The 17,711-nt window shown below is 47.5% G+C and overlaps 1 protein-coding gene across 2 annotated transcripts in view; it reads left to right on the top strand.

Moving 5' to 3' along the window:
* The first annotated feature begins 1,914 nt into the window (after positions 1-1,914).
* Positions 1,915-17,711, top strand: part of Tgfbr2 (transforming growth factor beta receptor 2) — a 98,302-nt gene continuing 82,505 nt past the window's right edge. The window contains exon 1 of one of the 2 annotated variants that reach the window (XM_028886524.2): positions 1,915-2,401. In XM_028886524.2, coding sequence (XP_028742357.1) covers positions 2,308-2,401 — 94 coding nt within the window. In that variant the 5' untranslated portion in view covers positions 1,915-2,307. The remainder of the gene's footprint in view (positions 2,402-17,711) is intronic. The other variant, XM_028886525.2, reaches the window with a different exon arrangement.

The raw sequence follows: 17,711 nt of genomic DNA, 5'->3' as shown, positions 1-17,711 counted from the left end.
AGATGAAATAAACCCTTGCCTTGCATGGTCTTTGGCCATGGTATTTGACCTCAGCAACAAAAACGCTAACCCAAACAATGAGTTCTTCCGAGTCCCTATCTTTGAGAGCTGGAAGTAGGTTGATCGGGTACTTCATTATCCAGTCAGATATCTGACAGAGAACGGAGGTTCTATTAATAAACTGCAAAGGAGGGGCTGGGGAGAGGGTTCTGTCCGTAGAGTGATCACCAGACAAGCTGAGACCCACCTCCAGCACCTGCGTGGAAAGCTGGGTACTGGGGCAGGAGAGAGCTCGGTGTGTAAAGTGCTTGCTGCATAATCATGAGGACCTGAGTTCAGGTCCCAGCACCAACATAAAAAGCCTGGCATTGCCTTGCGTGCGCCTGTCACCCCAGTTTTGTGGAGTGGAGACATGAGGGTCAGTGGGGCTAACTGGCCACCAGCCTAGCTTTAGGCTCAAAGAAATAAGGTGCAGAGTGACAGAGTGGACACCTGATACTCGCTGGCCTCCATATATGTGCCTGTGTGCATGCACCCACACTCGCTTGTACACATACACTACATATATACACAAATTTAAAGAGAGGGGGGAGAGGTATAGATGCAGCTGAAACCCTGGTGCAGGGGAAACAAGGACTGGAGGATGGATGTCTCAGCTTGCTGGCCAGTCAGCCTAGACAATCTTCCATCTCCAGAGTCAGTGGGAGACTCATATAAGGCAAAGGGCTGGAGAGAGAGTTCCGTGATTAAGAGCACTAGTTCTTAGAGAGACCTGGATTCAGGTCCCAGCTCTTACGTGGTCACCTCCTGGACATATTGGCTCACAGCCTTGGGCGACTCTGGTTCCTGGAGATCTGGTGTCACTTTATAACCTCTTCTGCAACAGGCACGCACACCGTGCACATAACAGAAGTGAAGGCAAAATGCTCACACATAAAATAAACCTTTAAAAATAAACCAGGTGACGTGATTGAAACAGACACCGGATGTGGGTGGACCTCTGGCCTCCACGTGCCCCACACACATATGCACACAGTGCACACACAGAGCCCGGGTAAAGCAGGGATTGTCTCTGGAAAACATGGTCACCCCAGGAAGAAGGGAAACTTGAAGGATGTACTACTGTCTTGCCACAGCCTTTCTACCTTCAGTCGGATATTTTCTTCCCTTTCGCTCAAATTATCAAAGAGCAATCACTGGAAAGCAGGAAGCAGACCCCACCACCAAAGACACTTTTATTCCTTATGGTTCTGGCCTTACAGGCTACGTCCTGAAAATATCCCCACCGCGATCACATGGGTGACTATTTGGCTTCACCCAGCAGACCACGCCCAGGAAATGGTCCTTCCAATGGGAGGCTCTACCCAGGTGCTCATTAAAAATGCAGACACTCCCGGCCCAGACCTACTGAACCAGAACCTGCATTTTAGCTGAATTCACAGTCCAAAGTGACTAATACGCACATAAAAGTCTGAGACAAACCCCTGGATTTTTTCCTCACAGTGAGAATAGTCCTTTACAACGTGATCACGCCTGCTTGCACATAAAACTGAAACCAAGCTCTCGTGAAGCTGTGCTTACCGTTATTTTATTAGGGAAAACAATGTGTTTGGGGGTCTGGAGCTACATTTCCGAACCCCCTCCTTGTTCTCAACGAAATTATGAAGGCCCTGAGAGCAAAGCCTAGAAGGTGTGGGGGGTGCTTGGTGGGGTATCAAGGAAAGTGGTATGTATAGGCACTTTCTAGCTGGCTTTGCGAAACGTGCGCTTAGTCACTTTTGAGTTTGAACTTGGAGCCGGGACTTCGGGGCGAGGGGGTGGGGGTGCGTGGGAGAGCTGCAAGGGGGCAGCTGAAAGTTTGCAGAGTCCTCTCAGGGGCCTTGATTGGCGTCCGGAGGAAGGCGAGGGCTGGAAGCTAGAGAGGGCTGGAGCTGGAAGGCTCTCCGGCGGCGAGAGGTCCTGCCCAGCTGTTGGCGAGGAGTTTCCTGTTTCCCTCCCGGCGCCCGAGTAAAGTTGATGAGTGAGTCACTCGCGCGCACCGACCGACGACACCCCCCGCGCGCGCACACGCTCGCCTGGGGGACGGAGCCCCAGCCTTCTGCGCAGCTCTCCTCGGCCGCCGGGGGCCTCCTCCGGGCCTCCAAGCTCCCCGGATCGCCGGCCACATCTGGCCCGCACCTCTGCCCGGCGCGCTCAGGGCGGCCCAGGCACCCTGAGAAGACGAAGAGTAAAGGCGCAGCCCGGGGTCCCCGAGGCTCGGTTCGCGGCGCCCCAGGGGCCGGTCTATGACGAGCGACGGGGGCTACCATGGGTCGGGGGCTGCTCCGGGGCCTGTGGCCGCTGCACATCGTCCTGTGGACGCGCATCGCCAGCACGATCCCGCCGCAGGTTCCCAAGTCGGGTGAGTGAGTGACCGTGGCGCGATGCTGGGGGTCCACTAGGGCTCCCCTCTCCTCCTCCAACCCCCAAGGCAGGGATTGACAGTCGGCCGCGGGTCCCGGCGAGAAGGCGGAAACGGGAAGTTTGTAGCGGCCCGAGTCGTCCCAGCGGCGGGGATCCGGGGAAGATCTCTCGCGAAGGAGGACAGTTCACTTGCGGGAGACTTGGGGACGCTCTTGACCCCTTTGTGCGCGCACGAAGGACTAGGGCGGCCGCGAGGGGCCTGCACCCCCCCGGAAAGGGAAGTTTAAGAAGTTGGGGCTTGGAGGAGTCGCGGCAGGGGACTGGCCGCCCAGCTGTTGCACACCTGGGCCGCGTACTGTCCTAGACACCCCGACTGAACCAGATTCTCGGTCCCCAATTCTACCACCTCCGGAGGGATTCTGGGCCCCGACACACAGGATACAAGTTTGGGAAAAGAACTGTTCTCCAAGGGTTGTCATCTATCCCGCTGGCCTGCCGGGATGGGGACCCAACGAGGGTGGTCAGCTTGACGGCTGAGAATAATTTACTGCGTGCCTACTTAGTGCTGGACTCCAGAGTTGTGCCTGGAGTTAAAGATCTCAGCAGTTGCCATTCAGTAGAAACACCTAACTTAGGATGCCCACCAGGTCCCATAGCAGGGCGGCAGTTACCGCAGAAAAGCAGGAACCAGGCAGGACTTCTTCCTAAGGACTTGCCTGGGAAGTGCAGAATCGCTGACATTTTAACTCAAAAGTTAGAGTTGTTGCCGCTATTTGTGGTCAGTGCCACTAGTTGAGTAAATCACGTGACTCTGGGCCTCTGTACCTTTGTATATCTCTGTGGTTCAGTTTGTTTAAGTTTGTACTCTTTTCATCTTTGGCTTTCCATGCCCTTCTCTGGTGTTTTGGGTGACTAGGAGATGGCCAGGGTCACAGGTGAGGCGATTCTAAGAGTTAAGGATCACAGCAGTGGAGCAGACAAAGCGCAACAGCAAAGATCCTAACAGGGTTTTAACTCTACACTACAGTTTCTTCAACTCTGTTGGGTTTTGCTCGGTCTCCATTGAGCTGCAGCCTCTGATGTTACCCTAGACTCCTAAAAACTGACATGGGTGATTGGAGACTCTGCTCACTTGATAAGAACATTGGCTGTGCAAGCTTGAGGAGCTGAGTTCAAATCCCCAGCATCCATGTATAAAGTTGGGCGTGGTTCCTTGCCAACCCAGTGGTAGTGGGAGAAGACTGGAGGCCCTTTGGAAATTGAGGGATGCCAATCTGGCTCTAGGTGGGGTGAGAAACCCTGACTTAAGGGAATCATGTGGAGAGTGACAAAGAGGAACACCTCTTATCCTCCTCTGTCCCCCACCCACACATGCACATAGACCCTCCCCCAACACACATAAACACGAAAAATTTTAAAAAGAAATGAAAAGAAAACCCGCTGGATTTAGCTGATGACCATCAGACATGACAACCCTCTTTTTCTGTGTACGTAAAACATTTGCTTTAGACTGGGAAAGGACAAAACTCAAGAGGCCCCAATTTAAGTTTTGTTTACAAGATTAAGGTTTGTGATTTTCGAATTCCAGGCTCTGTAGCTCATGAGTCATTTACACACACAGTTTTAAACAATTAGCTGACGGGCCTGCTGGGTCTTTTTAATTTGGGCTTTAAGTAGTTTTATAAAACTGAGACTTTTCACATTTCTATGGAATCGCCATTCCAGAATGTTTGGACAATTCATTTTGTGTTGTACCCATGTGGTCAAAGTTTTCAGAGATGGTTTAGAGTAGGAAGACAGCTCCCAGAGAAAGGCTGCATGGAATTCCACTTGCCTCTTCATTGTCCACACAAGGGAAGGGTGTCAGGATTTCTCTGACATAAGTAGTAAATCGTGAGAACCGTTTTCAAGATAACTTGATGCAAAATAATATGTGAAGGAATGAGAAATTGTTTACAAAGTCTTAGTAAGTCCTTAAAAGAGAAAATTAAATAAAACCCATCTTATGCTTACCAGCCTGCCATGTGAGCAAGCGATTTCAGCGCAAGGTATATATAACTTCTTTTTTTTCTTGTATCTGTGGGTGCTATACATGAGAACTGGAATTGACTGAGCATCCACTTGGGTGCTCATGGGTGTGGGGGCCAAGGGTTGACATCAGGTGACTTCTTCAACGGCTACATTCACCGAGGCAGGTTTCTATGATGGTGCAGGGCCTCTAGCTGAACCCAGAGTGCACTGTGTTGGTTTGTCTGGCTAACCAGCTTGCCTTGGGGACCCTCTGTTTCTGCCTCCTGGGTGCTGGTACTGCAGGTGACCATCCTCCTGGCATTCATGTAGGTGCTGGGGATCTGAACTAAGGTCCCCACACTTGCCTGACAAGAGCTTTATGAGCCAAGAAACAGACAAATTTCAATTTAAAAATATTTGTGTGTGTGTGTGTGTGTGTGTGTGTGTGTGTGTGAGAGAGAGAGAGAGAGAGAGAGAGAGAGAGAGAGAGAGAGAGAGAGAGAGAGAGAGAGAGAGACTGCCCTCGTGTCAGAGAAGTCAGAGGACAACTTCGGGAGTTGGTTCTCCCCCTCTACCACATGAGACCCAAAAACTCAGATCTTGGAGCTTGGCTGCAAACACCTTTACCGGCTGAGCCCTCCTGCAGGCCTCCAAAAACTTAAAATGTTTGTTTTTGATGTATTACATTCACACTTGTAAATGTTCAAAAATCAGAAATGACTTTTAGAGGAAAACAAGCTCTGGACACGTCAGACCTGGGAAGCTTCAGACCTCAAAAAGTATGGCTTTTATTTTTTAGATGTCTACAGAAGGCTCCTCACAGAGGCCTAAACCTCGGTCCCAGTGTCCCAAGGATCACTGGTCCCTGCCGACTCTTTAACTCACCTTGTCCAGGCCAGGGACCAGAAATCTTTTAGTCCTGGAGTTTAATCTTTGGGCCTACTCTGCAGGACCCCCCCCCCAAAATCTCCGCGCCGCCCCCCACATCCCATAAGGTGCATTTTCACCTCCAGGGCACCTCCCCTAGTGACATCTTATTTTTACCAAGTGGCTTTAATGCGGTGCCTCTGTTTTGACTTAGTGCCCCACACTGAGGACTCCTCATTAAACGCCCACCCTCTGTAGGTCTCCGAGACACCCATATCCGTTTCTTCTCCTGCCGTCAACCTGCCTTCTTTACATTTTTTTTTACATTTGTGAATTTTTATTTTAAAATTTGGTTTTGTTTATTTGATCATATGTGACTGTGAGGCAGCTGTGGGTATAGACGTGAGGGTGCCCTTAAAACAAGTGCCCACAGTGACCAGAAGGTGTTGGATCCCCTGGAGCTGGAGTTACAGGTGGTTGTGAGCCTTCCAATGTAGATGATGGGAATGGAATTCAGATTCTCTGCAACACCAGTATGTGCTCTTAATAGCTGAACAAGCTCTCCAGCCCTTGGGAAAGGCTCTATTTCCTTAACGTTAATGGCACCTCATTACTGTTATCTTCCAAACACCTTATTATTCTTCCTTCTCCACCATATTTATTGAATATCTCCTCCTAAGGCAGAAGTTTTCAAGCAGTGGGTTGTGACCAACCCTTTCACAGGGGTCGCCTAAGGCCATCAGAAAACACAGAGATTTACATTACTATTCATAACAGTAGCAAAATTACAGTTATGAAGCAGCAAGGAAATAATTTTTATGGTTGGAGGTCACCACAACATGCAGAACTGTATTAAGTGGTCGCAGCATTAGGAAGGTTGAGAACCACTGTTCTAGAGGGATGTGAAGGCCCAGAGGACTCTACCACAAATGAGTGAGACAGACCCATTCTTACTCACTTTCTTTCTTTGAGCTCATACCAGCATTATGTCACAGACAGCATGGGACACATCAAGGACTTAAAGCATTGTCATGTCCTGTTTGGCTTTCTGGTCCCCATACCCTGAATCCCTCAGGTTCTGCTGAATGCACCGGAGGGTGTGCACACTGGATAGTTGCTTCTCGGAGCCTCTGCATGTGGTTTTCATTGCCGTGTTCTTACTTCACTGTCTGTCCGGGTACAGACCAACCCTAGAAGAACTGCAGTCCTCACTCATTCCGCTTACACAAGCTGGACCAAGTGTGTCTAGCCTGACCTTCTGTTGGAAGGCTGGAAGTAGGGTGAGGGCCACACACCAGGTTGTCTTGAGTTCCAATCCTGCCTCTCCCTTACTGGCCATGCAGCCTGTGAGTCCCTGGCACTCACCTTGTAAAACTGGGATGGTAGACCTGAGGTAGGATGGAATAAAATAGTACTTTCAAGTGCTCAGCCCCATGTTCGTGTCCTACAGATAGCTCTGGTCATTATTAACTCTTCAGTCACACTTGGCAAAGGCTTCACTGACCCCCTTCAATCTGACTTTGCATCCTTCCACAGCCTAGAACATGCCAGGCCTCAATTTAGGCGGCTGTTCCTCCATTCACCCTCTGCTATGTCTCTCTACTGACCACTTTTTCTCATCATTGAAGACCTAGCTTGGGCCTCATAAGGAAACCTGCTTTGAAGGTGCCAGTTGGTCCAGTTGCCCCTCCTCCACTCTCTCTCTCTCTGCTCCTAACAGTCATCTTTGTGTGATTTCCTAGTCCATTGAGCCTTGCAGCCCCTCAAAGGCAAGCAAGGTCTGTCACTCAGAGACCTATCTCCAGCCCCCCCCTCCGGCCCCCCAGGCTGACACATCACTGGCTGATTTCAGGAAGGGCTGAGCTGAGCCCTCCTTCATCCTGCTGGGGAAGTGTGACTGGGGCAAAGCCTTTACCACCCAGGCAGTCCCTTTGTGTTGGGTTTGATCTTGAATGGTAGAGCATCTGATCAACGAGGCTTTGGGTCTGGCTTTGCAGCAGCTGCGATTGAACCCAGAGCTTTGTGCAGACCCCATCCCTCTCTAGAGTCTGTATCTTGTCTCACGAAGTGGCCCTAATCAGCCCGAAGTCCCCTGGGGCAAAGCAGCCCTTGGCCTGCACTGCTTTCCCCTCAGCTCTTAACCGCCAGGGCCCAGCCGGGCCTCAGGGCTCAGCCTGGCTGTTTCTTTGCTATATCATTGGTTCCTATATTCTGACCAAAGAGAGAAAAAGATGTTTTGACTTCTGACATACTCTTAAACTGGTATAGAGGCTTCAAACCCATGACACTTTAGAAAAGTTTTCACCTATAAATTATCCTGTAAGCGCCAGATTCTCTCTCTCTCTTTTTCTCTAAAAGATTGTAGAAAGGAGACAGTAATCGCAAAATATAATGCTGGATTTAAATGCAGGTTTTGTCGTTTTGGGGTGCTGTTTGTTTGTTTGTTTTTGAGACAAGGTTAAACTGTGGCCTACGTTGGTTTGGAATTTGCTTTATAGCCTAGGCTGGTCTCACACTCATAGCAATCCTCCTGTCTCAGCCTCTCACATGCTGCCATTACAGGAGTGAGCCCATCTTGAATTGAACATTTACATTTACTTTTCCACCCAATCTTCATGTTTTGGTGTCTGAGCACTGTATGTAAGGGAAGTATTTCCCCCCCAACACCAGCTGTCTATCACAGAGCATCCTCGGGATTATTTAGGTCAGATATAAACCACTAAGGCACTTCAAAATAGGCTGCATGGAACAGTACTTCCTGGCCCCACCTCGGCACATTCAGCCAAGTGCTGCATAAACGTTTACCCTAATACCTGGCTGGATTCCCTTGCTCCCGCTCTTATGGATCTTTGGATGGCTGACTCATGGTTTTCGGAACCAGCCCAGCAGATAGATGAGCAGTAGTAGCACAGTGTCCGTGGCCTCTTTTGTCCTTCCTCCTCCCTCCCACAGGCACTGGCGGTCTCTGACGGGGCAGAGGGTGACTGATCACTGTGTTTCTGTGTGGGGTGCTCTGAGGCGTTTAGAAAGCTACATAGACACCTGGGCTCACCTTGGAGAACAGTTAGAAAGATGGGTGACATTACTTATTTTGTTTAATCATAGGACAAGACCAAAGATAATTCTTACAATTCTCCATTTTATAAATGAAGACTACTCATATTCATTTAATGTGTGTGTGTGTGTGTGTGTAAGTGGGTCTTGATAGAGAAGATGGAAGGGCCAAAGAGATGTCATATTTGAGAGCGGGGCAACCTTTCCACCTCAGATACCCTCAGTGTGTCGCTCCTGATTGGTTCACATGCTTTTGTGACCTGACATCTTTTTTTTTTTAATTTCATTTTGTACTTCTCCTTATGCATATCCATTGTACATAGTACTGTTGGTAGAAGGACATTTTTCATGGAAATATGCATTGCACCTCTTGATGATCTTTGAACTACAGAAAATCAAAACAGGAACAGTGTTTGGCACATGGATACCTTACTGTTCCTGGCATGACGGTAGCATCATGGTAATGAGAACCAGGATAACCTGGGCTTTCATATCCATAGCAACTCAGCTGAATCATGTTCAATAAAGTTAATTGTAAAATTTAAGTTCCAAGCATATAGGACCATCAGATAGGCCCAGGGCTTAAACAGCTGCTACTGATCAAAAGCAGAATAAATTTGACCTGGCTTAATGAAGATGGAAACATTGACTTTGGAGGTCCAGCTCACTGAAAGCCTGTAGCTGGGTAAGATTCTCGTTTACATAGCAGCTTAATGTGACTTGTTTGACCTAGGTCCTCCTTCGCCTCCTTCTCCTCCTCCTTCTCTTGAGTCAGGGTCTCTTGAAGCCCAGACTGTTCTCTGATTCACTATGTAGCTAAGGTTGACCTTGAACTCCTGATTGTCCTGCCTCTAATAACTGAGACTAGTCATACTGTATATTATACTCCTGGTTTATGTGGTCTTGGGATAGAATCCAGGGCTTTGTGACGCTAAGCTAGCACTCTACCAAGTGAGATTCCAGATGCCCCCCATAGAGCAACTGTCCCCTGGGCTGCTGTTGACTCGGTCAGCCTCTGGCCTCCTGCCTAGGTTCTTGAGGGGGACCTGGCATCTGTGTGTGCTGTTCCAAGTGCTGGAGCTGTAAACCATCAGAAGGAATTAGCTGCAAGGCAAGAACTTGTGATTGGTGAGATACTTACTATCTGGAAAAGGTCAGGCATGCAGGCTCGCCCTCTCTTATCTGATGGAGTATTTTCTTTCAAATTCTTTCAGCATTGCAATTAAAATATGAGCCTGGTATATGAGCAAAAGGAACCCATGTCCTCAGGCCTTGCCTGGGAGAGGGACACTCTTCAGATTTCTGACCCTTGCTCTGCTCCCTTTAGGATCATGTTTTGGGTTATCTGGATTGCCAAACTTCTTTTCCCCAAACCTACATCTGCACCCTGCAAGGATGCTTGGGTCATTTTGTGAAGGCCTTCCTGGCCTCTGTTTGGACATCTTATACTTTAGAGGGGTAAGAAATGAAGTGGGGTTGGAGTGGGGAGAAGGAGGAGGGAGAGAACTCATTAGAAGACATAATTGTTTATCTCAATGTCTTGCTTTTAAAAATTTATTTTTATTTATGTGTACATCTGCATGTTAGTATGCACATGTGCATGTGGGTGCCTACGAAGGCCCGAAGAGGGTGTCTGATGCCCTGGAGCTGGAGTCATGGGTGGTTGTGAGCTGCCTGATGTGGGTACTGAGAACCATATACTTGGATCCTGTGCAGGAGCAGCCCATGCTCTAACTGTTGAGCCATGTCTCCATCTCCTCATGATGGAGCAGGCAGGTCATGGAGAGGAAGACAAGATGTCAACCAGGGCTCCCATTTCCAGGGAAAGTCTTTGAGCAAGGAAGTACTTCTAAAGTTCGCCCAGGCCCTCCAAACACTGGGGAGTTGTATTTGTCAGTCAAGGCACAAGGTGATGATTCGTTTGGTTCAGCAGTGCATTGGTTTGGTTTGTGATTTTACCCATTTTGGTCCATGGCATTCTAATCCTGGGCCTTCCAGTGTCTGGGTGGGCTTGGCATGGGCAAGAAGAATTGGGCAAAAAGTTACATCTGCTCGCTGCATCCTGTTTTCCTGGAGCAGAGAACATGCCTGTTAATGAAATCCAGGACCCTGGCCGTCTTCTAGGGTGAGGAAAACTGGGCTCGCACAGTCGCAGTGTTGTGGCAGGAATGAGGGCTGGTCCCCTAGGCTGTTCTGCTGCAGCGGCTTCCAGAGTTGGCAGCATCTTGGTTTCGTCTCCCCCCTTACAGAGGCGATTAGCACAGGGCAAATGTGTTTTTCTGTATTATGAGTATTTCATTTGAGCAATCCATTGCTTCTCAAGCATTCTTTAAAACTGGGGATTCTAGGACAGTTTAGAAAAGTAAAACCCTTTCAGCTGCTCCAAGCCACAGGACTGATAAAAGCAGGCTGCTTGAAGAATTGCAGGTTTGACTGAACACGCACATGTCCAGAGGAAAGCAAGGGGTGGTCCATATTTTCAACAGATGCCACAGTGGCTCTTCATCGAGTAAAGATCTAAACTGTTTAAAAAGATGGACTCCTTCTGAGGAGGGTCACTCACTAATGCCTTCCTTCACCCCCAAGCTCTGTAGCCTTCTTCCACACAGAGAGATGCAGTTGTTCTGTGCACCTGGTAATAGAAGGATCTGGAATCTTTGTGGACACAGTTACTAACCATGGCAGGAGCTCCCTGAGCTCATCCTATGGACTGGAACATGCTGAGATCTCCCTGTGTGTTAGGGAATACTCAAAACACTTTGCAATTATAGTCTCTTAGTTAGGTTTCCATTGCTGTGATAAACACCGTGACCATAAGCAATGTGCAGAAAGGGTTTATTTTGCTAATACCTTCCTGTCACAGTTCATCACTGAGGGAAGTCAGGGCAGAAACTCAAGGCTCTTAGGAACCTGGGGGCAGGAGCTGATGCAGAGGCCAAGGAGGAGTGCTGTTCATTAGCTTGTTCCTCATAGCTGCTCAGGCTTCTTTCTTATAGAACCCAGGACTCCTTGCCCAGGGATGGCACCCCCACAGTGAACTAGACCCTCCCACATCAGTCCCCAATCAAGAAAATGCACCCCATGCTTGCCGCAGGACAATCTGGTGGAGGCATTTTCTCAGTTGAGGCCACCTCTTTCCAAATGACTTCAGCTTGTGTTTCATTGACATAAAAACTAGCCAGCACATGTAGTAAGTCTGTTAGAGGATTTGATTTGGGGATCTGAACCCACAGTTCTTATGGCATACTGACTCTAGATGGACTCAGTCCATACTAGCAGTTTTCTACCTATAAGAATTAAGAGAAATAACTATGTCTTCAATATCTTTCTACTGCATCAGCATTTAAAATACAGTATCTTGTTTCATTTCCTCAGTGAAATAAAATAATGCCTGATCCATGTACCATGTATGTCACATCTGACAGATGGCCTTAAGGCGAACATGCACCCTGCACTGTAAATGCTGAGCTCTATCTGGATCCTGGAGGAGTTACACACCAGGAACACTGGGTAGCTTTAATAAGACGGGTGCTGGATGGGGAAGGACTGGGGAAGGGTAAGGCTGTAGTGAGTAGTTGAGGGTACATGAGGTAAACCCAGCAGGATTTTCCATGAAGCATTTTAAAGTTAAATTCACGTCTCTTGCCTGGTAGAAGCCCAGCTCCTGGTTTGGCACTGTGGCTAACAAGTATCATCAATGCAAACAATAATTAAGACACCTTGCAAGGGTTTTGTTTTCCTAAGACTGGAGGCAAACCAAATTTTTATATGGTATTACCTATAATGAACTTTGAAATGGAAAGACAATTTTATAAATTATTAAGGAATAAATAATCAAGGGGTTGGAGACATGGCTCCAGGACTGCCCTTCCAAAGGAAGAGTTCCCAGTACACACTTTTGACAGCTAACAAGTAACTCCAGCTCAGAGAAACCTGGCGCCCTCTTCTGGCCTCCACAGGTTCTTCATTCACATGAGCATACCCGCACAGACACACATGCACACAAAGTAAAATTAATTTTGAAAAGATAATAAATGGTAAATTCTCATTTGGGTCTTAGAGGAAGGATGGAAGACTTATTTTTTTTCTAACAATAGAAGATATTACAAGATCATCGGGTAAGATGATCAAAAAGCATGCACAAAATGTAGGAAAAATATTGAGAAGTTTGTTAAGTCATTAATGGACAAAAATATTTTTATGAAGATTTCTATTTGTGGCACTTGTAATTTGTATAACACCATGCTAATAATTCTAAATAAATATTCACTCTCACAGCCAAATTTCTATTCTTAATCATGTGTTAGTTTCTCAACAGAGTGTCTCTAAAATGTATAAACATCACCTTCCCCAAGACTTGAAGGCATGCCTGATGGTATTGCTCACTCACTGGTGCAGGAGATGTAGTTAAGAATGCCCCACCCCGTCTCCCTGATGCACACATTCTGAAGTCTGCACTATGGTGTCAGCAAACAAAAGCCTTCTCCTCACCTCCCGCCTCGGGTTCAGCTAAAACCCTTCATCACTTGCCTCACTTTCCAGTCCCGTGCCAAGGAGAAACCGAGTTGGAAATGTGTAATTACCACAAGACCTTGATCTTAAATGAGAGGTAACCCAGAACTGACCCTTATTTTGAGATCAGAGGGACAGACAGCACGTGGGGACTGAGGCACCGGGCCCGGGGAAGGTGTGCGGGCGGACCCGCTAAGTGTCGGCTTCACTGAGGCTTGCTTTTCATTATTTGTGATGAGAATTGAACTAGAAGAGGTTTTCTGCCTTTTTTTTCTTTACTTTCCCTTTCTTTTCATGTGTGTGTGTGTGTGTGTGTGTGTGTGTGTGTGTGTGTGTGTGGTGTGCGCCTGTGCACACACGTGCCAGGGAGTGGGGAACAGGTGCACGCCTATCACAGTGCGTCTGTGGCGGTCAGAGGCAAACCGAGGAGTCAGTGCTCTCCTCTCCTTCCACCTGCGCTGTGGGGCGGTCTCTCTTGCTTTTACTGCTGCACCACAGAGGTTCCTGGAACTCAGGCCCCAGGCTTGCTAGGTAAATACTTTTCATCTGCTGAGCCACCTCCCTTGCCCAACATTTTTTTTTTTTTTAGACAAACTCTTTAATCGACTTGGAAATTGCCAATTTGGCTTAGGTCCAGGGAGCCTCTCTCTACCTCCCCAGTACTGAAATTACAAGTCTTCACTATGCCTGGCTTTTTAAAAAAAAAAAAAAAAAAAAAGATTTATTTTTATTATTTTTAGTTACGTGTAGGTGTGTGGGTGTGTGCATGTGAGTGTGGGTACCCATGAGGCCAGGAGCACCAGATCCCCACGGGAGTTGGTATTACAGACAACTGTGATCTTCCCAGCAACGGTGCTGAGAATCAAACTCAGGTCCTCTCTAGAAATGGTACACGCTCTCCATCCCCCATGCCTGCCTTTTTATATTGTTTCTGGGGACCCAAACGCAGGTCTTTCTGCTTGGGTGCATTCCCACCGAGCTACCTCCCCAGCCTTCTGAAACATGTAATTCTTTGTGCTAATAGAGAAATTTAACGAAGCTGACTTGGAAAACATGTACTAAATCCCGAACTAATCCAAATATAAAACTACCCAAATCCTCACAGGTCGGACCCACCATTTCCCTGGAGTTTTAAATTTGCCATTATTAAGGGAAAATGTAAAAATGTAGTACCCGGGTTATTTTAGGAACCCCTGGTGCAGGTGTGTGAGTGGCAGACTGTGGAAACCGTGGCTTTGCTTCAGCTGGAACTCCGGCCTCACTCAAGGCAGCCTCACTTGGTTGGTGGGAATGTCATTCTCTTCGGTGAGCTACAATGTTTGCTTCAGGTCTTCCCTTGAGTGGACAAAATGTCCAAGAAGGTTTTTCCCATGGTAGAAAAATCAAGAAGGACTTCACTTTATCCTGAAGAAGTAGACCCAAGGAGTGTCTATGTGCCTTGGGTAGGAAAGGGAATGTGTGTGGGTATAATTAGTGTTCTGTTGCCCTTCAGAGACTGGTCCATCACTTTCCTTAACATACTCTTAGAGAAGACAGACATGGCCATGGCCTGGCAGCTTCTAGACTGCTGTTTTAGGCAGGGAGGAGCTGCTGAGACCTGTAATTGCGTTTCTGTTTAGCTTGCAGACACTTGTTAGGCACAGGGTATGGATGTGTGTGTGGGGGGGGCGGGGCAGGAAAGAATCCGTGTGCAGGAGCACATGCACATGTCCGTGAAGGCAGGGGACCACCTTGGCTTTCATTGCAGGGACCGTCTGTCCACCTGGTGTTTTTGAGGCAGCGTGTCTCATTATCCTGGTTGGCCAGTGAGTGCCAGGCATCACCAGTCTCTACCTCTGCACTGTTGTATTATAAATGTGTGCCATCCAGTGGCTTCTGGGGGTCGAGAGGGTCCATTTTCTTTAAGGGTGTGGCTCCTGGTAGTTAGCTACACTCCAGTGGATGGCCCCATGCCCAGATGTATATGGACAACACCAGTTGAAGTTGATGGGTTATGAAAATAATTTTGTTAAAAAAAAGAGCGTGAAGTTGGGGGGGAGGATAAGGAGGAGGGGTAGATATGGGAGGAGTTAAGGAGAAGAGTTGGGGTCAATGTGATCATAATACATTGTCAACGAACTAATCAAAATATCTATTTGATAAAAGAAGGAAGCATTAAAAAATAAACAAATAACAAAAGAAACCAAAATGCATACCACCATGTCCAGTGTTTTATATGGAGCTGAGATACAACTCAGGTCCTCACATTTTTGAGGGAAGTACTTTATCCACATAGCCATCTTTCACCTCCAAATATAGGACTCTCAAGTGACCATATATCGTGTTCATATTTTATCTCTAGAACCTATATAATGCTTGGAGGAAATGGTCATTTTGAGATCATCTGCTTTGCAAAAATACATACAAAGGAAAAATGAACCACAACCTTTGACTGGCAGTCAGGAATCTCTAAAGTTATGTGGTTCTAGATGGAGGGCCAATCTCTCAGCCCATGCTGGGCACTCTTATTTTTATCAGGACCATGGTTAAAAAAACTTCTGTGGTCATCATTCACAGGGCCATTCTCACGACCTGCTTTTCCCTTCTGGAGGGCAGGGGCCAGTCTGTGTGCCGTCCTGTTTCCCTGTCCCCTCCAGCTGTGGCCTTGCTTGTTCTCCATCCTTCCGCAGTCTCCTCCCTCCCATGAGTTCGTGGGTCAAGACCCCCAATCTCGAGCCCCGGGGCTTCGGCATTGAACATAGTAGGTGTCTGTTTCTTATTGCTGGTGGCAACTAAAGATTTTTCTGATACTCACTGTTTCTTGCAGTCCAGCAGAGTGGCATCCCTGGGAACCTTGAGCCCTTCCCCACACCCACAACCTTGGAGTTTGCATTTGTCAGGACCCTCGAAAAGCATTTACCAAGAAGGGTTTACTTATCTGCTGTGGTTTCAGTGGGTCCCCACAGGCTGGATCCGCCACTCAGGAATGGGAGGATTCTCAGGGGAGCTGGCCCAGTGTCACCAACATCCTTCACAAAGCTTGTACCCAGCACACTAAGCTTGGCAGGGGACTGTGCTCTGGCTAGCCGCCAGTCAACCGAGGCAGTTTCCGTCACTGCCACCTCCCGAAGCTTTTCAGCCACCAATGCCCATCTCACCCAAGGATCTGATTCTCCATGAGACACACACCATTAGTCATGTCTCCATCAAAGTCTGCCTTGACACATGCAGGCTTTAATCCCTGCTGGGCTCTTTGTACCACGCCATCCCTTAAAATGTGTGGCTTCGTCCTCCATGCTCAGTGCCAAGTATGTGCATGCCCAACAAATTAACACATTCATGACAGTTATTTGGGGAGTTCTCAATCTCTCAATGTTGTTACTTTTGAAATTATTTATTTACACAATTTATATAATAAATATCTTCTCTTTACATGTTTATTATTTGTTTATTTTGCTTGCGCATGGGGGAGAGAAGAGGCCTGTCATGGAGAGCATGTGGAGGGGAGAGAACACTCATGAGAGTGAGTTCTCTCCTACAGTGTGGGCTCTGGGGACCAAACTCAGGTCTTCAGGCTTGGAGGTGGGCGAAGGAGCGAGCACCTTCACCCACTGAGCCCTCTCAGCAGCCCATCCCCCATCCTTGTCCAATCTTCCTCTTTTGTTTTGAGGAACTCAATTTGCTGAAGCTCAGAAAGGACCCACTAGACTTTTCCCAATGCTGGGCATTGACTTAAACTGCTCTGAGTGTGCCCCCTCGGATTGGCTTCTGTAGTTTACCCAATCCTAAGGCAGTTTTTAAACCCTGGCTACTTTCATCTTCTGGAATTCTCAGTTCCTGTTAGTGATTCACACCCCTAAGTAATACTGTAACAACACACGGTTCTCAAGACTAAGTTTCTGACCTTTCCAATTGTTTTCTCACGTTTTTTCAATCCCTTGCCATCTGAACTGTACTTGGCATAGAGAAAAAAAGAAGAAAACATTTCCACTGCCTTCTGTGTCTCATGCTGCTTCCTGTTGCGTCAAAGCGCAACTTCTTCATCAGACCGACTTGCGTGCGATCCTTAGTGCCTGGACCCCTTTAGTGAGACGTTTGTTTACAGCAGAAACCTGGTGGTGTGAATGCAGGGCTGCTTGCTTTCAGTTTTACTCTCCAGCTGAGCGGCCACAGCACCAACTGTCTGTCATTGAAGACTCTCCTCATGGGCTTCTCCTTGGTCACCCTTGATTGTCTCTAATCAGTCTGCACATATTTCTGTCAGTTGAATCTCCCTTGGCCCAGCCTTCTGTGGGTTCTCTCCCTGAATCCTCACACATACTTGAGGCATGTGTGAGGGTACATATGTGTGAGGTGACCACAGGACTTCCCTTCCCCATTGAGGTCAGACACTTCTTCCGTGTGCCTGGTGCACACACTAGACAGAGCCTTGCAGATCCATTTCATGAGAACATGCACGGATCAGACTGGGTCTCTCTCATAGCCCATTCCACTATTGCATACTTCATGCCCTGGCTCCTGTTTAATTAATTATTTTTTGGTGTGTGTTTATGGTATCTAAGAGGATATACATTTGTGTGTATATTCACAGTTATGTGTGAAGGTACATGTGTGGGATTGGGAATATGTCTATGGTATATGTGAGCGTACACATGTATGTGTGTGCATGGGTTTTCCTGGTATGTGTGAGGGTATATGTGTGCGTTTTGCTTGGGCACACTAGAGAACAACTGGACAACTTTGGGTATCATTTCTTAGATTCGATCAACTCTTTTTTTTTTAAATAATTAAAACTATTGTAAAGAACTTTCAAATGAAAAGCATTACTCAGTGAGATTAGCCAGACCCAAAGTTGATGCATCTCATGGAACTTCTATAGATCTCTT

Source organism: Peromyscus leucopus, chromosome 7, assembly GCF_004664715.2.
Source record: "Peromyscus leucopus breed LL Stock chromosome 7, UCI_PerLeu_2.1, whole genome shotgun sequence".
Classification (NCBI taxonomy): domain Eukaryota; kingdom Metazoa; phylum Chordata; class Mammalia; order Rodentia; family Cricetidae; genus Peromyscus; species Peromyscus leucopus.
Note: the sequence above shows the minus strand (reverse complement) of the source record. Positions and strands in the feature narration are given on the sequence as shown.